This window comes from Coturnix japonica, chromosome W (genome assembly GCF_054131305.1).
Source record: "Coturnix japonica strain WE chromosome W, WE-NBRP24, whole genome shotgun sequence".
NCBI lineage: Eukaryota > Metazoa > Chordata > Aves > Galliformes > Phasianidae > Coturnix > Coturnix japonica.
The window spans coordinates 31,881,502-31,905,468 of record NC_140701.1 but is presented as its reverse complement, the minus strand read 5'-3'; the positions used below and the strand labels follow the sequence as shown (position 1 = coordinate 31,905,468).

At 44.5% G+C, this 23,967-nt stretch overlaps 1 protein-coding gene across 15 annotated transcripts in view; it reads right to left on the bottom strand.

The window, feature by feature from the left end:
* CHD1 (chromodomain helicase DNA binding protein 1) overlaps positions 1-23,967 on the bottom strand; it is a 179,347-nt gene that overhangs the window by 96,327 nt on the left and 59,053 nt on the right. For all 15 annotated transcript variants that reach the window (XR_014939000.1, XR_014938999.1, XM_085527725.1 and 12 more), the window contains one exon: positions 14,599-14,666. Coding sequence is in view for 11 of the 15 variants with exons in the window: in XM_085527725.1 (XP_085383851.1) it covers positions 14,599-14,666 (68 nt within the window). In the remaining 4 variants the exon portion in view is untranslated. The remainder of the gene's footprint in view (positions 1-14,598; positions 14,667-23,967) is intronic.

Sequence of the window (23,967 nt, the reverse complement as noted above, 5' to 3'; positions counted from 1 at the left end):
ATAATGATTTGCTGCAATATCAGGCAGAAAAGGAAGCGGCAGAGCAAGCCAGCGCTGTGCAGGGGAGGAATAAGAATTATAATGAATGGTCAGATTGCCCGATGCCCCATGCTGTGTCCACCGTAAAGTTGCCGCCGGCCGCCGAGCCTGCGTTGCCGGTGGCTGCGGAGCCGAGTGCACCGTCTCTGTCTCCCGGCACGTCTGCATCAGACGAGCTGCCTGCATCGACCATGGCGCTACAGCCGGCCCCCTCGACCCCTCTTTGCAATGAGCCGCTCCCTAGGGCACAGAGTGCCCTGGCGGAGGCCGTCGCGCGGGAGCAGGGGGGAGCTTGGGCTGCGCTAGCGCTTGCTTGTTTAGAAGCGGGAGACGGTGAGGCGTTGGAAGAGGTGCAAAAGATGGTGCTGCCGGTGGGGTATTCACCTAATTCTGCAGGCGGGATACAGGCTACTATCAGTGCTTTAGATTGGAAGTTGTTGTCACAATTGCGATCTACGGTCAGTCAGTTTTGAGTAAAAAGTGAGCCAGCGAGACAGATACTGGATTATATCTGGAGTACTCAGGTTTTGTTGCCATCTGATTGTCGGGCTATAGCTAGGTTGATTTCTTCGCAGCACCAACAACTGCTATTTAATGCTTATTGGGAAGAGATGTGCCAACAGAGCGTTGCGATAGTTAGGCAGCCCGGAGATCCCTTGTATAATGTAACCGTTGAAGAACTTTTAGGGGTGGGTCCTTTCATCCGGACGGAGGCCCAGGCTTTATTAGGACCAGTTAAATGTAGAGAGTCAATGTATCTGGCCAGGCAGGCTATGGATAAGATCAAGGCACCAGGTGGGCTGCCGTCTTATATGGGAATCCAGCAGGGAAGAAATGAGGATTTTGGAGCGTTTCTAGATAAGGTAGCTGGAGCCATAGAGAAGGCTGGAGTACCAGAGTACGTGAGGGAAATAATGCTAAAACATTGTGCACTTCAGAATTGTAATGCTACAGCTCGTGGCATTCTAAGTACTTTGAGGAGTAACTGGACAATAGAGGAGGCGTTAGACAGATTATCGAGTGTGCCCACAGGGGCTCAGGTTTTCATAGTTGAGGCTATTAAAGAGATAGGGGCAGGATTAAAGGCACAGGCTGAGGCTTCTCAGAATCAAGTGTTAGCAGCTCTTGCACCCTTACAAGCGTCTGCGGTAACCAGTGCAGGCCCAAGCACCTCTTTTAAATGTTTCCGGTGCGGCGTTAAGGGACATTTGCGACGGAATTGCCAAGCTGTCGGTGTGTGGTGCCAGAACTGCCGCTCGGATAATCACAACACCGTCACCTGCCGTCGCCGGTCAGGAAATCTCCAGCCCAGCGCGAGAAAGAACAGCGGCCGCGTTCCGACACAAGCAGCCGTTCCCAGCCAGCGGCCGCCTGCTCCCCCGCCCACGTTGCTCGCCGCATTGTCGGTCTCTACGGCCCCCCCGCCCTCTGCTTCGTCCACGTTGTTCTCTGCGCCTCGCCATGACGCCCCCCGCCCTCGTCGTGCGCGGCTGCGTCTCTGCAGCCCGCGTGTAACGTGGTTAGAGACACGGATGGACCAAAACCAGGGGATCGTTGTGACCCCGGTCCAGTAGATCCAGAAAGCGAATCGGACGCATTTCCTTTCGCATTTTTAGAATGCTTTGTTGACATGTAAAGGTGGCTGGGAAAGTTGTAAGGGCGGATGGGAAAGTTAGAAAATAACAACTTGTGAAGGTATATAAGGGATGTGAGAACTTGTAATAAATGATTTGGATCGTTCACATCTGAGTCCGTGCCTCAAACGCTGCAAATGGCGCCCACTGCGTGGAGCAAATCAACCCGCGGCTGAGCGAGCCCGGTCCGGCAGCGTCGCCCGACTGAACTTCGGAGAGACTGTTTCGCGCCCGCCCGCACCGTTCTGCAGGACAGAAGGTGAGCAGTCGGGAACTATGGGGATCTCACTAACGAGGGAGCAACGAGTACATCTCGAAGTATTACGGTCAGTGTTACTGTATCAGGATGAGACTGTGTCTACTACAGCATTAGCTACTCTTCTTAAATGGATAAGCAAAAATGTCCCTGAATTTCCGAAAACTGAGTTCTCTCTCGATGGAGAACTTTGGGACAAAATCGGCTCAGAACTCTACAAGGCTTCTCTCCCTAAAGACAGAACGGCTGATAAGCTGTTGCCCGTTTGGAGCCGGATAATGGAAGGGCTTAAGCAATCACGACGGGAAAGAATTTATTTCGACCATTCCCTGCAGCCCTCCGTCCCACCCCCGCCGCTGCCTCTCGCTACGGGAAGCGACCCGTGCCCAGATCCGACTGGCGGCTCCGACCCACCCCGATTCGGGGAGACGAAAAACCGCAACCCCCACCCCTCGCGCTCCCGCCGTTCGCTCCACCCCCGACGTTCGCCGCGTTGCCGCCCTCTACGGCGCCCCCGCCCTTCGCCCCGCCCACGACGGCCGCCGCGCCCCCACCCTCGGCTCCGCCCACGACGTTCTCTGCGCCTCTGCCCTCCGCCCCTCCCCACGTAGTGCGCTACTGCGTCTCTGCAGCCCGCGTGTAACGTGGTTAGAGACACGGATGGACCAAAACCAGGGGATCGTTGACCCCGGTCCAGTAGATCCAGAAAGCGAATCGGACGCATTTCCTCCTGATGATACTTTGAAGGCAGCAGGAATGACAAATTTCCCTACAGCGTTCTGTGATGTCTTAGAGCAGTGCAGGAAAGAAGCAATATTAAGGGGTGATGCTGACACGTTGCAAACTTTTCCTGTGTTGTATCAGCCGAATCAGGCCCCCCGTTGGGAATCCCTGCCTTATGAGGCAGTGAAGGAGCTAAGGGAGTCAGTGAGAACATATGGAGTTCAGTCAGCCTTTACACACAATCTTTTGGTTGCAAACGGTGACAGTTACGCTATGACCCCTCACGACTGGAAAATTGTGTTAAGAATGATCCTCTCTCCTACGCAATACACCGTGTTTGTGACTGAATACCGTCTACATAATTTGACTGATACCTCTTTGCCTCAAATTAGGACAAATCCATGTGGCACAGCACCTCTTCAACTGTGTCAGACAGATGTCACTCACGTTCCTGAATTTGGCCGTCTAAAATATGCACATGTAACAATAGTCACTCTTCTTATGTATTTGCCACAGCACATACAGGTGAACGCAGTCATGACGCCCGTAAACACTGGTTATCTGCTTATGCTGCTGTGGGAATTCCACATACTACAGAAACAGATAACGGGCCTGCGTATACCTCTAAGGCCACCCGAACTTTCCTTCAAGAAGGGGGTGTTAAACATACTACAGCCATTGCTCATTCTCCCACTGGACAAGCTATCACTGAGCACATTTATCAAACATATAAAACCATTCTTATTATTAAACAAAAAAGGGGGAATATGGGAGACACACTACAAGAAATATTATGCAAGGTTTTGCTTGTTTTGCTTGTGCTGAATTTTTTGAAAATATTATGTAAGGTTTTGCTTGTTTTGCTTGTGCTGAAGTTTTTGAATCGTGTTCTTAGAGGTACAGCTTATGTGGATCGTCATTTTGAGGCTTCCCCAGTGCTAAAGGAACAGCCTATGGTTAATGTTTGGAATACGGCCACAGGACTTTGGGACTGATCCCTACCACTGACAACTTGGGGTCGTGAATATGCTCGTATTTCCACAGGGACTGGCCCTATGTGGGTTCCAGCATGATATGCTTGGCCTCATCTCAAGGAAGAAAATAGCATCCAGCCTTTATAGTAATTGTAATTGTGTGTTTCTTACTTAGTAGTATTGCTTTGTAACTTGCTGTGTTATAGATAATATTAGTAGTAGTTTGACATAGTGTGTGATTTTCTGTTTTACCAATGCAGTCTCAAGAGTTAGAGTTTAAGGCATTAGCTAGGATGTTGTGTGCTTCTTCTATTTTAGTAATAGATCAGATGTGTATTAAACAGGATTTGATGTAATCAATGCTAGAATCTACAGGAATAGCTCTTTTAATGTTTTATTACTGCTTGGTTATGATGTTATTAGCCTATTAATTAGCTTTTCTTAATTTGCAAAGACAAAACCTGGAAAGGAATACCAGTCAAAGAGATTACCCTGTATCATAGAATAGATACCTCTCTTACATCCAACTAACTGGGATTTTTGAAATATAACCATGCATCATTTTAGACAAAAGTGCACGCTAATAGAACTAAATTTGATAGTTTATTCTGTTTTCCAAGCAGGTGTTCCACTTGCGCTCTATATCACGCACTGGCCACGCGGATATGATGTACAACTAGAAGAAATCCTTCAGACCCTGAATGCAGGAGAGAATCTGTGATGGGTGAGAGAGGAAAGGTGCACTTTGAAGCAGGGGACGCCCTGCTGGCACTACCTGTTGCATCCACCACCAACATGGCTTGCTGTTTTTCAAGGGTCTATAAGTAATAATGCCCCTAGTAATACTCTAGTGCTTTTGTCCTCTAAAATTGATTCCCATTGACATGTTACTTCATGAAATTGCATGATCATTAATCAATTATTAGCCCAGATAACTCAGTTGGTAGAGCATGGTTATGAGCATCTTAAAAAGCATTTATTGCACAAATTTTAGTGGTCATTAAAAATCATTATATTAGAGTATATGAAAATTGAAGACTTTTCCTGATCAGTTACAGATTAACACAATGGGACCCTCACGGATTGATTTTTAGGTTGCAGAAACTTAGGTTGCAGTACAAACACGTTTATTCTTTTTAGTAGGTTTAACAGTAATGTTGTTATGTTGTATTTGACTTGTCTCTTTTTTCACTTTTAGAGTATTGTCAGTCGAGGCCTTGATTGAGTTATGATAGTAATGTTATTAATATAAGTAGTGTTGTTATTCTATAGGCAGTATCTTGAAATTGTTGTAATACAAGAAGAATTTTATGGAGCAGCAGCCATGGATTGAGATAAGGAGTTCACAGAGCAGCAGCTACGAAGCAGGATAAACAGCATGAGACCTAATTGAACAAATGAACTGAATTGTTTGTGAGATATGATTAGTCTGTCGGTAAACTGAGCCTTTTTCAGCTTAAAAGAAAACGGGGGAAATGTAGAGAGTGTTTTTTACAGCTAGTTAGCTGAGAAGGGTCGTAAACACGGTGCAGTTAATCAAGCAGCCATACCACCTGCAAGGACAGCAAGAACAACAGGATGCCCTGGGATGGTGAGAAACTAGCCATGGTTTTGTGAACTCAGCAAGGGAGTAACTTTCAGGATGGTAACAAAAAGCTGCTAAGATACTCGGGGATGGTATGTAATTGGGAACCAATGGTGAGCTCCGCTTTTGCAATATGTATGAGCTAATTATCCGTATTATAAATGTATATGCAGACAAGGAATAAACGAGATTAGCTGATCATATGTCAATGACAGGTGTGGTCGTTTGCTTTTCTCCCGCAGTTCTACAACAGTACCCAACATCGCCTCACAGTATCACAGTATCACAGTCTTGTGTGGGTTGGAAGGGACCTTAGAGATCATCGAGTGCAACCCCCGGGATTCGAGCCTCCTTTGTTGCAGAGCGGCACTTCTACCACTTGCGCCACAGGGGGGATTCGAACCCAGGGCCTCCAGTGTTGCAAAGTGGCGTCCTTAACCACTGCACCACCGGAGCCACCCTCATGGATACATCGAGTAGAGAGACAGAAACATATCACTGCATTCTGGATCTGACAAATGCATTTTTCAGCATTCTAATTGCTAAGCAATCTCAAGATCAGTTTGCATTCACATGGGAGGGCAGGCAGTGGACTTTTCAAGTCCTACCTCAGAGGTATGTGTATTCACCTACTTTTTGTCATAATTTGGTGGTGCGCAACATGGCAAATTGGAACAAACCATCTACTGTCAAAACGTACCACTACATTAATGATTTGATGCTAACCTCAATTGAGGTATTAGAGAAGACAGTACCATCATTAATTACTTATTTACAGGAAAAAGGATGGGCTATAAATACACAAAAAGTAGAAGGACCAGGGCTATCAGTTAAATTCCTGGGTGTTGTCTGGTCAGGTAAAACTAAGGTGTTACCCAGTGCAATCATAGATAAGATTCAAATGTTACCGGTTCCCACGAAACCAAAGCAGTTGCAGGAGTTCTGGGGTATATTATGGCAATCCTTTATACCCCACTTAGCACAATTGCTAAAACCTTTATATTAATTAACAAAAAAATGCCAAGTATGGGATTGGGGTAGAACAGAACAAGAAGCCTTCCAGCAAGCAAAAATAGCTGTTAAACAAGCCAAGGCTCTGGTTATATTTGATCTAACCCTTCCAGCCGAACTAAATGTGCATGTAACCAAAGAAGGGTTTGGCTGGGTGCTGTGCCAGCACCAGAGTTCCGTTTGAATCCCAATTGGGTTCTGTTCACAGATTTGGCATGGAGCAGAAGAGAGATACAGCATGGTTGAAAACCAGTTATTGGCTACCTATTCTGCATTGCAAGCAGTAGAACCAATAACTCAGACTGCAGAGGTTATTGTTAAAACAACTTTACCAATTCAGGGGTGGGTAAAAGACCTAACCCACATTCCCAAGACTGGGGTGACCAATCACAAACAGTAGCATGCTGGACTGCCTATTTTAGTCAAAGAAGCCTCCTGTCATCGTCTCCACTGAAGGAAGAAGTGCAGCAGATACTTGGACCAGTAACATGCCACAGTGAGACAACTGAGGAAATAGTGGTTACTTGTCCAGAGAAAAGTCTTGTACAGGACGGGAAATACCCTATTCCAGAAGATGCATGGAACACAGATGGATCTAGCAGAGGGAGCTCAAGTAGGTGGCAAACTGTCGCATACCATCCCTCAACTGAATAAATATGGTTCGAAGAAGGGGATGGATAAAGTAGCCAGTGGGCTGAACTACAAGCTGTGTGGATGGTGATAACTCAAAAGCCTGGCAACAGCGCACTGAACATCTGCACAGATAGTTGGGCATTCTACCGAGGACTCACTCTCTGGATATCACAGTGGGCCACTCAGGATTGGATGATTCATGCCCGACCTATCTGGGGCAAAGATATATGGGTTGATACATGGAACGTGGTTAGGCACAGAACTGTATGAGCATACCATGTCACTGGACATCAACCCTTGCAGTCACCAGGCAACGACGAAGCTGATACTCTGGCTCAAGTCCAATGGTTAGGAAGTACACCAGCAGAAGGCACAGCCCACTGGCTGCATCGGAAATTACAATATGCAGGACAGAAAACCATGTGGGCAGCGGATAAAGCATGGAGGCTGCCCATACGGTTACCATATATTGTCCAGGCATGTCAGGACATGATCAAGGTACACATTTCACAGGTGCAACTGTGCAGAAGTGGGCTGAAGACAACAACACTGAATAGCAGTTTCACCTGCTCTATAATCCAACAGGAGCAGGCCTAATAGAAAGATATAACGGGATCCTGAAGGCTGCTCTGAAGGCAGATTCACAGTCCTTGCAGGGGTGGACCAAGAGGCTTTATGAAACCCTGCAAGACTTGAATGAGAGACCAAGAGATGGTAGACCCAGTGCTTTAAGAATGCTGAAGACAACTAGGGCCTCCTTGCTTAGGATACAAATTACAGGCAAGGACACCTCACTCAAGCCACAAGTTGGCACCATGAATAATCTTTTTCTCCCTGCCCCAGAGGACCTAGAGTCTGGGAAACACAAGGCTAAATGGCCTTGGAAGGTTCAAGCAGGACTAAAAAGGTGTGGTCTCTTTGCACCTTGGGTGAGATTGTTAGAGGTTGGGGGATCAGTAAAGTCTTCAGCAATCGGTGCATGGCCAGCAGATGTAGTAGTTGACACCCCTGTTTTCCTTGCAAAGGGAATATTAATCATGTCCATGTGGCAAATTTAGAACCCCCTCTTTGGTACCTGATATAATAATTCAGCCACAGATATCAGGCCAAAGGGTGTGGTATCGAAGACGAGGATGTGCCCCGATACAGGCGGAGGTGTTGAGTCAAGACTGAAATACAGCCTGTATCTTACCATGGAGGGCAGACATACCCCTCCTCATACCTATTCATCTTCTGTTTTACTCCCCTTGAGGTTATAAGTTCACAGGATAGCCGGCAAGAGCAACATCATTCCAGCATGCTCCAGTGTCCATGAGGAAACTTCGTGACACGCTGTGGTGCACTGCTGAATTTTTGGGAACTGGCAAGCGTGAATCAGAACTACTACTGGTTCTTGAAGAAGATATGCCTCAAGAAAGAACATCAAGTGCTGGCCCAACAGAACCACAGAAAAGACTGTCCATAATTTCCTTTATTGTCTTATTCTACATTGAGGCAGGTATTGTACATGTGTCATAATGTATGTTGTATTTTAAGTCACCAAGTTGCAGGAGCTCACCCCCTACCATGCTGTGGAGGGGTAGAGTGTAGTAGAATTCCAGGGTCACAGCCTGAGCCAATGGGTGAGCTATGAGAGTACGAGTGCCTGGAGCAGCAGGGGGGTCTGAAGCCACCCTACTTCCATGCAATCTGAGTCTGCGGGAGTTCCCCCCTTCCACCCGCCCCTTTCTCTCCTGCAGCACAACTGTACAAATGGGGGAGGGTCACATTCCTCAGCTTGTCCCTTTCTCCAAGCTGTTACTGGGAGGGGTGAGCTCCACTCCTTCTGGTTGCACTGGTTAGTAGCCTTCACCTGTACACCCAGGGCTGACTGGGTCCTTTCCCCAGATGCTCAATCAGTGGTTCAGGCCATGACTTAACAGTTACCATACAGAGGGGTTTAGGAAAAATCTTAGAGGAATGGGGACCTATGGTGTCATGGGATTTCACACTTGAACACCTGTGGAATCCCGAGAACCTAAGCAAGTATTTAAGTCAGGGTTGTTCTGGCTTAGGTAGATCCTGGACTTTAGGAGAGCCAACTTGGATCTCTTCTGGGACCTACTTGGAGCTATCCCGTGGGCTAGGGTGTTGGAAGGTAAGGGGGCCTGTGAGAGCTGGTCAGCATTTAAACAGCTCTTCTTCCAAGCTCAGGATCAGTGCATCCCTGTGAGCAAGAAATAAGGAAAGGGTGGCAGGAGACCTTCATGGATGAGCAAGGAGCTCATGCGCAAACTCAAAGGGAAGAAGAAGGTCCATGAAATGTCGAAAAATGGTCTGACTGCTTGGGAAGAATATAGAAATGCTGTCAGGGCCTGCAGGGTCCAAAAACCACCGTTACTGAGAAAGGCAACAGAAAAAGCTAAAAGACAAGAAGAGGAGAGCAAGGAGGAGGAGGTCACTGTTACCACTACCCATCAACCTCTGAAAATGACTGAAATTCAAGGCTCAAGAAAGGAGTTCATATGGCACCTGAAAGAGACTATTGTCACCTGGTTGCTTCACTGTTGGGACAACAGGGCCAGTAGTGTGCTTTTAGGTGGTAATGAAGCTTGCAGACTAAGAAACATTGCCAGAGACTCAGCTATTGACGGAGGAATTAGTAGATGTCTGGATGTTGTTGCCATCCTCTGGGAATGAGTGTTATTAGCTGTGAAGGAAAGGTATCCCTTCAAAGACAATCTGGAGCCAGAGATGAAAAAGTGGAATATGGTTGAAAAAGGTATCCAGTATTAAGAGGGAAACAGCTGTGGTGGAAATGCTGTACGACCCCATGTTTGTTTCTAACAATCCACATCAAGACCGTGATCCTGAGAGTAAAGAGTACATCAATTAGATGGCAGAAAATCACAAGAACAGTACCAGAAAGGTACACTGGTACACTAGCAACAATGTTTGAAAGATACAAAGAACAACAGAGAAGACCCCTAATTTTTGAACTGATTATTATGCTTCCAAACTTTGAACAACGGCTATCTCTGTCTTACATTTCAGCCATCTAAAAAGAAACAGAAAGACTAGATAAAATGCAGAAGAAACAGGATGGTATACTGCATGAATTGTCTCTATCAACTAATTGTGATGAACATCTAGTGGTACCAGAAACACCTGATGAAGATCAGGATGATCAAAGGAGTCTACTGAAGGAGCTGAACAAACTGATTAAAGGTGATGAAACCTGATCCCAACCTATATCATATAAAAAATCTCAGCTATTAAAGGCAAACATCTTCCTGCTCATGCAAATGACAGTAGTAAATCTATGTCGTGTAATGCCTTATGGAGTTCCTTACACGAGTTAGGAAATTTCCTTCCTGAGTTAGGAAATTTAATTACAAAGATTGATTTAGAAGAACCACCTAGGACGGATCTATTACAAATCTGTCCTATCGTGGCACAGAAAACAAATAAGGTCCAAGATCAACCAGCGGGGGTGCCTCCCAATCAATGGCCCCCTGCCAAGACTCGCTTTCATGTGACAGCCTGCCCCTATACATCTACTGAGCTAATGGATTTGGTACAATGCTTCAGACAAAAGCCGTGAGAGAGAGTGCCGGCTTGGCTATTACACTTATGGGATTCAGGCACAGAGAGCATAATAGTCAGCGGATCTAAAGTCTCTAAACTCACAACAATAACTATCCATCCTGCTCTTAGGCAGAGACTATATGCAGGGATCCAGTTCCCAGATGACAACCATTCTATCGTGGACTGGTTAATGGCAGCCTACCATAAGGTTTGGCCAAATAAAAATGACATGCTGGTCACCGCAGGTTTATGGTCTTCCATGGGAGACCTTCAGGACTACATCAGAGAGTTAGGTATGAGGGAGGCCATTTATGAAGACACATTTGATAGCCCAGACATGATGACCTATTCAGTGGGAATGAGGGACTTAATTCTACAACAGGCCCTCTCACATATGTATGGAACATTCGTTTCTATATTAAATCCATTAGTAGCAGCAGGAGCGGCAGTTCAGTAGGTGGCCCAATTAGTCGCTGATTTGGGGGAAACAGAATGCCTGCGAACAAAACATAATGTTTGGGTGGTAGAGGAGGCTGAAATGTAACCAGTAATTAAAACCAGAAGGCCGGCCCCATGAATCCCTCAGTCGGGACCAATAAGAGTATCCCGGAAACAAATGCTTAACGATCTCCTATGGGCAGGCGTTCAGTTTGCAAAAATTGATCACCAGCCCAACCATATTATTCTTCAGCTGTGGAAAAAGCTGAAAGATGAACAAAACTTCCAAAATTACCCCAGAAAACCGGGGGTAAGAATTATAGAGCGACGGCTGACAGTAACCTGGAATCTAGAGGACTTCATTGTTCTCAATAGGAAAAAGAGGTCACCTCAAGTGTCTCGGGCCACAATGCCTGAAACATCTCAGGAAAAAGATGTAAGTCTGGCCCAGTTCATGGCGTGACAAGGGACACCAGTCCCCCTAGGGCTTCCAGACAGGACTGGAGGCCCACTGTAGAATTAACCATATATTGGTCCCGTAAGAATGTCCAGAAGGTTATGGCCTTAGTTGATACTGGGGCAAAAACATCAATAATATATGGAGATACAACAGAATTCGAAGGTGATAGAGTGATGATTGGAGGCTTTGGGGGACAGAACATTCCAGTCACCCAAACCTGGTTAAAATTGGGGGTTGGGTGCCTCCCACCACGGAAGTATAAGGTATCTATTGCCCCAGTTCCAGAGTATATATTGGGGATAGATATCTTGTGGGGTCTTGCTCTCCACAGAACTGTGGGAGAGTACAGACTCCGACAAAGATGTATCAGTATCTAGGCGATACAGACAATATTGAGAGGCCATGCAAAACATGAGTCTATTTGTCTGCTAAAGTCACACCGGATCACTAATGTAAAACAATACAAACCCCTGGGTGGGCAAGAGGAAATAACGAAAACGGTGCAGGAATTAGAAAGAGTAGGTATTATAAGGCCTGCACATAGCCCATATAATTCCCCAATATGGTCAGTGCGAAAGTTGGATGGAACATGGAGAATGACAGTAGATTATAGAGAACTGAATAAGGTCATGCTGCCTATTCATGCAGCTGTACCCAATATTGCCTCCATAATGGACACATTAATTAGAGAAATTAAAACATACCATTGTGTCCTAGATTTAGCAAATGCATTCTTCAGTATTCCAATTAGAATCAGAAGACCAGTTTTTATTTACATGGGAAGGCAGGCAGTGGACTTCACAGGTCCTACCGCAAGGTCCTACGTGCATTCTCCCACCTATTGTCATAATTTAGTGGCATGTGACCTGGCTAATTAGGAAAAGCCGGATAATGTCAATTTATATAATTATATTGATGATCTCCTGTTAACATCCGACTCATTAGAGGCAGTGGGAGAAGCAGCAGATTTGTTAACAGCTTATCTGCAGAAAAGACAGTGGGCTATAAACCCGCAGCAGGTGCAAGGTCCAAGGCTATCCGTGAAATTCCTGGGAGTAGTTTGGTCTGGGAAAACCAAAGTATCACCCAGTGTGGTAATAGATAAGGTCCAGGCATTTCCAGTCCCTACGATATCGAAGCAGCTGCAAGAATTCTTGGGTATATTGGGGTATTGGTGCTCCTTTATACCTCATTTAGCGCAGCTTCTGTGACCATTGTACAAACTCACAAAGAAGGGTCAATCATGGGATTGGAGGAAGGTAGAACAGGACGCTTTCCAACAGGCAAAGCTGGCAGTTAAACAAGCTCAGGCACTGGGTATATTTGATCCTACCCTCTGTCATGGTTTAATAATTTTGTAATTTTACTATCAGTATTCCACATCATAACATCATATAAAGCATGAATAATTTTACTGAATCTGCAACTTACAGAAGAAGACTACATCTCCCAGAGAACAACACGGTCAGAGATAGGTCACGGGACCTGGACTCTATATTATCTCTGTCGCAGGCTAGACTAACGTTTTTCGAGTTCTGGCGTTCAGGGGAGTGTGTGGGAGCCTTCACCGTTTCGCCTAGATTCACAGTAGGCCTCTTGGTTTCGGGACTCATTCTCTCTCCTATTTTGCTTGATTCGTTAGCTCAATTTTCCATTATATTGTATTATATTGTGTTATCCTGTATTTTGATATAGTATTTAGTAAATAAGTGTGCCTCCTTAGATCGTTGCCGCTGTTTTCTTTTCCTAATTAACTTTTTTCCTTTCGGCCTAGGGCCCCTGCGGGGCCCACGGCCCCCTGTCACGAACACAGGTGGATTTTTCATTTAAACCGTGACACCCTCCCAGCTGAATTAGATGTTCATGTTACTCAGAATAGTTTTGGCTGGGGCCTGTGGCAACGCCAGAGTTCTGTTCGGACCCCTATTGGATTTTGGTCTCAAGTTTGGCACGGAGCAGAAGAAAGATATAGCATGATTGAGAAACAGTTATTGGCTGCCTATTCAGCGTTACAAGCAGTAGAGCCAATAACACAAACAGCAGAAGTCATAGTTAAAACTACGTTACCAATCCAGGGGCGGGTAAGGGATTTGACCCCCCCTCCTAAGACAGGGGTGGCCCAAGCACAAATGGTAGCACGATGGGTCGCTTATCTCAGCCACAGAAGTAGCCTGTCTTTATCTCCACTTAAAGAAGAATTACAAAAAATCCTAGGCCCAGTAATGTATCACAGTGATGTACCAAAAGAACCAATGGCCGCTCCATCGGTCCTGTTCTGTAAGGAAGATATCCTATTCCTGAAGATGCCTGGTACACAGATGGATCCAGCAAAGGCAACCCGAGCAAGTGGCGAGCAATAGCATACCATCTCTCTACTGAGAAAATCTGGTCTATATCTGAATAAAGATATATATCTTCCTTTTATAGTATTTATTTTAAAATATTCTAAATCACCAATTAAAAATGAGAAGCGCAAGATTATATATTTCAAGTGCAGAGGAGCTGTCATGGTTTTGTGCTGTTGCTGTCAATATTCTACATCATAACATCATGTGCAGTATGAATCATTAACTGAGGGTATAAAGGGTTAAAGAGAAAGTAAGTTTATGTTTATAACTGAACGATACGGATTGCTAAGGGAAAGTTATATGGTATTAAGGGTGTTTGAATGGGACAAACTGTTTTGATGGTATAAGAAAGTGTAATTGAGGGTATGTGGAAGATTAATAGAGGGTATGTGAAAGTGTAATTGAGGGTATGTGGAAGTGTGGAAGGTTCATGCTCCAGTTCCGTGGAATGGCAGTGTCCCGGGTGCTCAGCTCTTGGAGGAGAACTACATGTCCCAGAGGACGTTGCAGCCAGAGATTAATCACTGGAGGAGGACATATATAATCTCGCTCCCAGGCTGGAACGCTCTCTTCTTCTTTCGCTCTCTCTGCGTTCCAGCCCTGTCGTCTCTGAGTTCCAGCCCTGTTGCCTAGCGTTCACAGTAAGCCTCCCGGTTCTTGGGGACTTTCTCTCTCTCTCTCTTGTTTGATTTATTAGCCTCAATTATATTGTATTATATTGTGTTATCTTGTATTCCAATATCGTATTTAGTAAAATAAGTTTCCTCCTTAGATTGCTGCCACAGTTTTTGTCCATTCCCCTCTTTCCCTTCATTTCTGGGGCGGTGGCCCCTGTCACGGGCACAGGTAAATCTAGGTAACCCGTGACAGGAGTGAAGCATGTGTAATTGCAATAACAAAAAATGATTATATTTATGAAAAATAACTTACTCTCCACATTTTTTCTTCTTGGTTTCACTGGATGAGCCATCTGTAGAATCTTCACTGCTCAATAAATCCTGCAGATGAAGAAAATAGTATATACAATTCATTAACACAAAAATAATGTAGCATTTTTAGTATTAAAAAGATAATTATTTTCCCACTTTCAAACTGAAGTCATATTCTTCATGTTTTAACCTCTTCACCCTCCTCAGTGTACCCATTGATAGTGAATAAGATCATGGTTACTATTGATTCCATATATCTCCATCTACAAATATACAACATCAGTAGAACACTGTAATAGAACAAAAAAAAAGTCTTAATCATTGTGTCTGCATATAGTTGTCGTGGCTTAAACTGCTGCAAGTTAATAAATCAAGACAAAGGTTCTATCAAAAAGCCTCAATAAAATCCCCTGTCCTTTGAGAGTTAGAATCATAGAATCACAAGGTTGGAAAGGACCTACAAGATTATCTAGTCTAACCGTCCTCCCATCACCATTGCTACCACAAGCTACTAAACCATATCTCGTAGCTCCTCATCCAGACGCCACTTGAACACTGCCAGGGATGGCGACTCCACCACCTTCCTGGGCAGGCCATTCCAGAGATTGTGGGAAGAAAATCAATTGGCAGAGTTGCACTCCACCATCCCTACAAGATGGGGGAGATGCTCCTCAAACAATAGGGGATCATCTGCCCTCTCACAGTCTGGTGGGAAGGGGGGACACGTTCCAGGGCCTCAATGTCTTTCTTATATTGAGGGGCTCAAAACTGAACACCGTACTTGAGATGCAGCCTTACCAGTGCTGAGTACAGGGGGATGATTACCTCCTTGTTGGCCACACTATTTCTAATGCAAGCCAGGATGGCATTGGCCCTCTTGGCCCCCTGAGCACACTGTTGGCTCATGTTCAGCCAAGCATCAATCAACACCCCCAGGTCCCTTTCCTCTTCACAGTCATCCAGCCACTCAGCCCCAAGTCCATAGCACTGCATGGGGTTATTGTGGCCAAAGTGCAGGACCCGGCAATTGTTTTCTCAGTTTTTACATTCTCTGACTTTTAAACAAGACTAAGAAATTTTTGTAAATAGTAGGCAAGTGTATGGGAAATCAGTAATCACAGCCTGAACCTCTAATTAATCAGCTGAGGCAAGTGTCGAGTCAGCTGTGGGAGCACAGGTGAGAGTAATTTAGCTGTGCTCCTGGAAGGGGTGGAGCTTGACTCCACCTCCTCTAGACCTCATTTAAGGGCTGACCACCACTAAAGTAGCATCTCTCTTGGAGATTGCTTCCTGGTGGGGATTGTCTCAGTATTTCCTGGTTAATGTGTCCATATCAGTGAGTTTTCCCTTATAAATAGCCTTTTGATTATCTGTTATTATCTTTATATCATTCCACCTTGCAGCATGTTTCTTCTCTTTCCACTCCTAAACAAACAGAAACCCTTTAAAATTATCTTTAAAATGATCTGAGAAAATCCTAAAACCAATCTCATAAGGATTAAGTTTAGATCATTTTTATAATGAAAAAGTTTTCAGGAAAAGCGTACTTATGAAGTACTATAAATTGTTGTTTTAACTATGATTTAAAGATATATATATATGTAAGACTTATGACTACAACGGGATAAACTGATCGATCTCACTGACTGCAGTAGGATCAAGAGTTATATCAGCAAGTTTGTGGGTGTCACCAAGCTGAGTGTTGTAGTTGACAGAATGAAGAGATGCCATTCCAAGGGACCTTGACAAGCTTGAGAGGTAGGTCCAAATTATAACCTCCTGAAGATCAATAAAGCCAAGTGCATGGTGCTGCACTTGGGCTGGGCCAATCCCAAACATTAATACAAGTTGGGAGATGAATGGGATGAGAATGGCCTTGAATAGAAAGGATTGAGTATATTGCTGTTTGAACAATTTGATGTGAGCTGGCAGTGGACACTTATAGCCTAGAAAGTTAATTGTAGCCTGAATTAAATTAAAAATAAAAATGTGTCCAGCAGGTAAAGAAAAGTGATTCTCTTCCTCTTCTCTGCTCTCATGAGACCCCATCTGGAGTACTGTATTCAGCTTAGGGGTCCCAAGCACCAGAAAAAGGTGGACCAGTTAGAGCAGGTCCAGAGAAGAGATACAAAAATGATCAGAGGGCTAGAGCACCTCTCCTATGAAGGAAGGCTGAGAGAGCTAGGGTTGTTTTGCCTGGAGAAGTGAAGGCTCTGGGGAGATGTTATTGCAGTATTTCAGTACTTAAAGGGGGACTTACACACTTTGTGTGCCCCGGTGGCGCAAGTGGTAGGAATGCCGCATTGCAACACCGGAGGCCATGGGTTCGAATCCCCCCTGTGGCGCAAGTGGTAGAAGTGCCGCTCTGCTACACAGAGGCTTGAATCCCGGGGGGTTGGACTTGATGATCTCTAAGGTCCCTTCCAACCCGCACAAGACTATGATACTATGATATGACTTAGATGGAGAGAGAGAGAGACTTCTTAAAAAGGCACTTATCAACGGGACAAGAGATTTTAAACTGAAAGAGGGTAGATTTAGCTTATATGTATGGAAGAAACTCTTCACTGTAAGGATAATAAGACACTGCAACAGATTACCCAGGTAAACTGTGGATGCTCCCATACCTGGAAGTGCAAAAGGTCAGGTTGGATGAGGCCCTGGGCAGCCTGATCTAGTGACAGATGTCACTCTGACCATAACAGCAGGGTTGGACTAGATGATCTTTAAAGTCCCTTCCAATCCAAAGCATTCTATGAAGCAACGATTCAGTGCTTATTTATTTATAATGAAGGAATGTATGGGAACTGTTGAATCATGGCCTGAACTTCTGATTGATCACCTGAGGCAAGCACTGAGTCAGCCACAGGAGCACAGGTGAAGGCAATTCACCTGTGTGACTGGAAGGGATGAAGCCTGGCTCCACCACTCCTAGACCCCATTTGTTGAGGTTTTGTGATTGTTTGGTTTTTTTTTTTTGTTGGTATTCCAACTCACTGGAGTTGGTAGGATAAGCAGCGGATTCATTAACTACCTATTTGCAAGGAAGAGGATGGGCTATAAATCCTCAGAAGGTGCAAGGACAATGCCTGTCTGTAAAATTCCTGGGTGTAGTTTGGTCAGGAAAGACCAAAGTACTACCCAGTGCTGTCATAGATAAGGTTCAGGCATTCCCAGTCCCTACAACACAAAAGCAGCTGCAGGAGTTTCTAGGTATATTGGTGTACTGGCACTCCTTTATACCTCATTTAGTGCAGCTGCTGAGGCCACTGTACAGACTCATGAAACAGGGGCAAATATGGGACACGGGGAGAACAGAACAGGACAGTTTTCCAACAGGCAGTTAAACAAGCCCAGGCATTGGGTATATTCAATCCTACCCTCCCAGCCATGTGGATGGTTATAACCAACGAACCCGGTGATGGTATCCTGAACGTCTGCACAGACAGTTGGGCTGTGTACCGTGGGCTCACTCTTTGGATTGCACAGTGGGCCGCCCAGGAATGGACTATCCACGCCCGACCAATCTGGGGCAAAGATATGTGGTTAGACATATGGAATGCAGTTAAACGCAAGACTTTCCATGTCTACCACGTTTCTGGTCACCAACCCCTACAGTCACTAGGAAATGATGAAGCGACACACTGGCCTGAGTTTGATGGATTAAGAATTCACCATTTGAGAATATCGCCTGTTGGTGTCGTGGTTTTATAATTTTTACTATTGGTATTCCATATCATGACATCATGTGGAGCACAGAGAAGAGCTATACGTCCCAGAGGACCTCATGGTCAGAGAGAAAAATACATCATGGAAGTGACACTCGCTCTCTCTCACTGCCTGACAGCAGGTGTGGGTGTGATTCCAAGCCATGAGACTTCAATTTCAAAGTAGGCTTCTCGGTTTTCAGAAAACTCTCTCTCTCTTATTTTACTTGATTTATTAGCCTCAATTTCAATTACATTGTATTATATTGTATTATCTTGTATTCCAATATCATAATTAGTAAAATAAGTTTTCCTCCTTAGATCATTGCAACTGCTCTGTTTGTTTCTTTGAGCCTAGGTCCCATCTCCCTACCTCTTATCCCTTTTCCCTTCTCGTTTTTGGGGCCGGGGGGCCCACAGGCCTACTGCCTCCCTGTCAAGGACATAGATTGATCTAGATAATTCCATGACATTTGGTTACATCAGATGCTGTGCCATACTGGACAAAAGACAATGTGGGCAGCTGATAAAGCATGGGGGCTACCCATACAACTGTCTGACATCGCATAGGCATGCCAACACTGCAATGCTTGCTCTAAGATGAGACCAAGATCGTTGCCTGAAACAACAGACCATCTTGCTAAAGGACATAATCCTCTTCAGCAATGGGAGGTTGATTACACTGGGCTCCTGCCCCGGTTTGAGGGGGTGAGATATGCCCTGACTTGTGTCAACACTGCAGCTGGGCTACTGCATGCCTAACCAGTGCCGAGAGCGAACCAGGCATATATCATCAAAGCACTTACTGAACTGATGTCTGCCTACAGGGCACCTCAAGTCATTGAGAGAGACCAAGGGACTCGTTTTACTGGTGCAATGATACAATGCTGGGCAGGAGAAAACATTGAATGGTGATTCTAATTGCCATATAATCCAACGTGGGCAGGCCTCATTGAACATTAAAACGGTATTCTTAAGGCTGTCCTGAAGACAGACTACCAGTCCCTGCAGGAGTGGACAAAAAGACTATACGAAACCCTGCGGGACCTGAATAAAATACCTTAAGGTGGCAGTCAGTGCCCTGAAAATGCTACAGACAACATGGGCCTCCCCGCTTAGGATCCAAATTAAGGGCACTGATAATCAGGTAAGACCCCAGATTGGTGATGAAAATAATCTTCTGCTCCCTGCCCCTGAGAATTTAGATCAGGGAACCCATAGGATAAAATGGCCTTGGAAGATGCAGGTAAGACCTAGTGGTGTGGCCTACTTGCACCTTGGGGGAGATTGTTGGAGGTGGGAGGCTCGGTAGTCTCTCCAGTGATAGATACATGGCCTACAGATATTGTGGTCAACACTCCAATCTTCATTGCACCCCCATCATGTCCCTGTGGCAGATTAAGACACCCCCTTTGGTGCTTGATATAGTTATGCAGCCACAGACATCTGGCCAGAAAGTATGGTACAGGCGGCCAGGGCATGCCCCAGGACAAGCTGAAGTGTTGATCCAGGATAGAAATATGGCCTGAATCTTGCCCTGGAGGGCAGACCTTCTCCTCCTGGTAATCCTGAAACATCTGTATTACTCCCTGTGAGGCTTTGGGCCTCTAGGATCACTGGAAGGAACAAAATGCCATCAAAGTGTTCCAGTGTTGTTGTGAGATTATGTATGATCCCCGATGATGGTCTACATGGAACTCATGGAGCATAGGATGGACCTGCACCTCATGACTACATGCTTCCAGTAACACCATCAAGCACTAGCCTATGAAAGAACATGAACTTTCATCATACACCAATCATCTCTTGTCTTAAATTGTGTCAACATACATCATGATGTGTCAGATTTCTGTATTAGGGAAGACTCATCCTCTAGTTAACCCAATCATTGGTTCATGCTGTGAAGGGGTGGAGTGTATAGGAACTGTTGAGTTATGGCCTGAATCTCTGATTGATCACCTGAGGCAAGCACTGAGTCAGCTGTGGGAGCACAGGTGAAGGCAATTCACCTGTGTGACTGGAAGGAGTGGAGCCTGGTTCCACCTAACCTAGACCCATAATTAAGGGCTGACTGCCACCAAGGAAGGATAATTTTCTGGAGTTTGTTTTTTTTGGAGTTTTTCTGTATGTCTAGGATGTGGGTGAGTACTTTTTTATTTTAATTTTTTTTTTGTTTGTTTGTTTCTATCATGATAATCTATGTAGTTATGTGATCTGTAATTACTAGTCTTACTATGCCACTCTGTATGTTTGTTGATTATACACAAAATTATGGAAGTCTGCTTTATATGTCAACTGTAATTCTGTCTCTAATGCCTATGAAAGGTGTTTCTGGAGTACAATCTAGATGTTCATTGAACCTTTCATTTAGTTTTGAAAAATAGCTCCAATCAGAGTTTGGTTCTTTAAATACAGTAGTTGTTTTGACTTATGGAAGTTGTAAAAGTCTAGGGTGGGGTTATAGGTGAGGTTTTTATTTATTTATTTATTTATTTTTTAATTGCTTTTTTTTTTTAAATTCAGCAACTATTGTTACATGAAAACAGTGTTTTGTAAGTCTTTTAGTATTTTTAGCTGTTTTTATGCAACTTAAAAGCCAGAAATACACTGGAAGTTAGTACTGGAAGGGCTGCTCCACAAGTAATTCCTCTTATTTTGTTACATCGGCCCACAGCATCAGAGGCAGACGGTGGTGGTATAGAAGCAGAGCTTGAATTTTCCCACCACTATTTCATTACGTTTTGTTTCTATGCAACAGATAGTAGTAGAAGAGCAGTCTGATGTGGAAGTGCATATGAAGTAGAGTTGTGTCATTGAACTTCTCCATGTGGAAATCAGTGGCACCCGTTGATATTCATTGATGCTTGTTGAATATTCCTTAAGACCAAACAGTGAATATGAGCACAGTGTGGTGGTGGGTTGTGTGTTTCAGCAGTGATTATAGTGGATTATCTCCATTAAAAATACTGGTCTAGACTACTATAAGTCTAGCACAAGACACCTGAAAACATGCAAATGAAGTTTGTTTGGTTTTTTTTTTTCCCCTATGGTTTCTTCTATGCACATCAGTCATTTCAGTGTGTCTGATTTTAGTCTTTAAAAGTTATTTTGTATATAAACACTTAAGAGAATGTAACATGACTCTACAAAACTTAATTCTAACATATGGGAAAATTGGACTTTTATATTCAGATTTAAATAGATTAACTTATGTTATTTGCCTCTTCAGAACCACTACCTGATGAAGTTGTCATTTGCTGTTGTTGCTTCTTGAGTGTTACTGATCTCTGTAAAGAAAGTATGCTTGGATTGGTCTGTCAAAATTGATTTTATGTACAGGAGTCATTTAAACAGATTGAAACTTTAAAGAATACCACATACTTTTCTTAACATGAACAGAATTGCTGTTAAGGTCACAGAGTAGTTGAGGTAGGATGGGATCTGTTGAGGTCATTTGGTCCAGCCTCCCTGCTCAAGCAGGGGCACCCAGACCAAGTTGCCCAGGACCATGTTACAGAATTACACAATCACTGAGGTTGGAAGGAACCTCAAGAGATCACAAAGTCCAACTTCCCTGCTGAAGCAGGTACCCTACAATAAGTCACACAGGTAGGCATCCAGAAGGGTCTTGAATAGATCCATAGAAGACACCACAACCTCTTTGGGCAACCTGTTGCACTGCTTTGTCACCCTCGCTGTAAAGAAGTTCTTCTGCATGTTAGTATGGATCTTTGTATGTTCAAGTTTTAGACTGTTACTCCTTCTCCTAGTGGAGAGTAAAAGATGGTTCACAGAAACAAAGGGTAAATATGGTTTACAGAAGCAAATATGTGGGGGCTGCTAAAAGAATGGGGATGATAACAAGCTGGGATTAGGGCAATGTAGGGGGTGGAGGACATAAAGATAAGTGTTTTCAGGACATTTAGTGAGTAAGTGGTAAGATGTCAACAAGGTAAGTTAGAACTGGTTCAGGGGCTACCCCTCCCACAGGGACAGAAGTTTACAGCAAGGAAGACTATGAGCCTTCGTGAGGAAGATGACAAGCCTTCATCACATGACCACCAGGGGAAGACCTCCACTGCTCATGATGCATGTGCAAGGGGGAGGGACTGTATGCTAAGGGGTTCTCAGAAGTATAATGAATATGTATATGAATTCTGGGAAAATCATTGATAATGTATTAGTTCTGCCTATATCTGTATCAAACTTTTCCCTACAGTGTGCAAGTTAGGAGGAGTGATCCCCCTTGAACCTGGTGTATGCGCACCACTGAAATAAACATACCTGCTCTATATCTCTTGGGCTATGGAGTTTGATTTCTGCATGTCAGTTTGGCACCCCAGATGGGACAACCTCTGTTCAGCTGCAGGACTGGCTGAGAGGGGGGATGCCTTTGGCATGCCCTAAGATTTCTCAGAAGGACTCCCCTTTCTCCTTCTATCATTGTGGGAACAGGCAAGGGCCATCCATCAGTAGACCAGGTATGTGTATATGTCATGGTTTTATAATGTTCCACATCATAACATCATGTGCAGTATGGATCATTAAAAAGTTCATACTCCAGTTCCGTGGAATAACAATGTCCTGAATACTCAGCTCTCAGAAGAAAACTACATATCCCAGAGGACTTTGCGGTCACGGGATGAGGACATATATATAATCTCGCTCCCGAGCTGGAGCTCTTTCTCAGACTCTCCAAGAGTGGGAAGCGTTCCAGCCATGTCACCTAGAGTTCACAGTAGGCCTCTCAGTTTTTGGGGACTCTCTCTCTCTCTCTCTCTTTTGTTTGATTTATTAGCCGCAATCATATTGTATTATATTGTGTTATCTTGTATTCCGATATCATATTTAGTAAAATAAGTTTTCCTCCTTAGATTGCCACTGCTGTTCTTTTTCCCATTCCCTTTTTCCCTTCCCTTTTGGGCTGGGGGCCCTGCGGGGTGGCTGCCCCCTGTCACGGGCACAGGTAGATCTAGGGAACCTGCAACAGTTATAGAAAGGGGGAACCCGTAAGTCATGAGGAAACATCCTACACAGGGTATGAAGGAGCATATATGCTTCCCCCCCGAGGAACCTGAGCTCACAGGTTAGGTTGCCAGCTGAGGTGGGAAGGCTCCTTAGGGAATCTCCCACGAAGGGGACCTGTAAGTTGTACGTGAGGAGAAGAGCAGTAGCTTTCATTTAGGTGATTGGTAATAAGTCAGACCTAGGTCAGTTCCTCCTATGAGGACAGGATATAGTAGGCATCCTGTGAATAGTAATGTGAGTTCTCCTGACTGTAATATCAGGAGTTATATGTTGCGTGGTTATTACCATCTGTTGTAAGTATTTGGTACTGTATTTTTAAATGATTGTTATCAAAACATTTGAAATATTGTCTTGAAGTCAGATTTCGATTAATCTGGCACTGTGTGTGATTGCAAGTGACTGTGTTGAATACTTGAGATGCGGGATCCATTTCTGATTGCAAAAGCTAAATGATGGGAGTCTGGAAGTTTATCCTAGCAGATCTGCTGGTTAAACTGCAGCTAGGGGAGCCCAATAAAGAGGTTTATCTTCTGGTGGATACAGGTGCTTCTTACTACCCATAGATGATTTTGTAACAGTAGTAGGAGCTACTACCCAACAGGAATTTTCTGGAATCAATTAAATATAGCATGAGA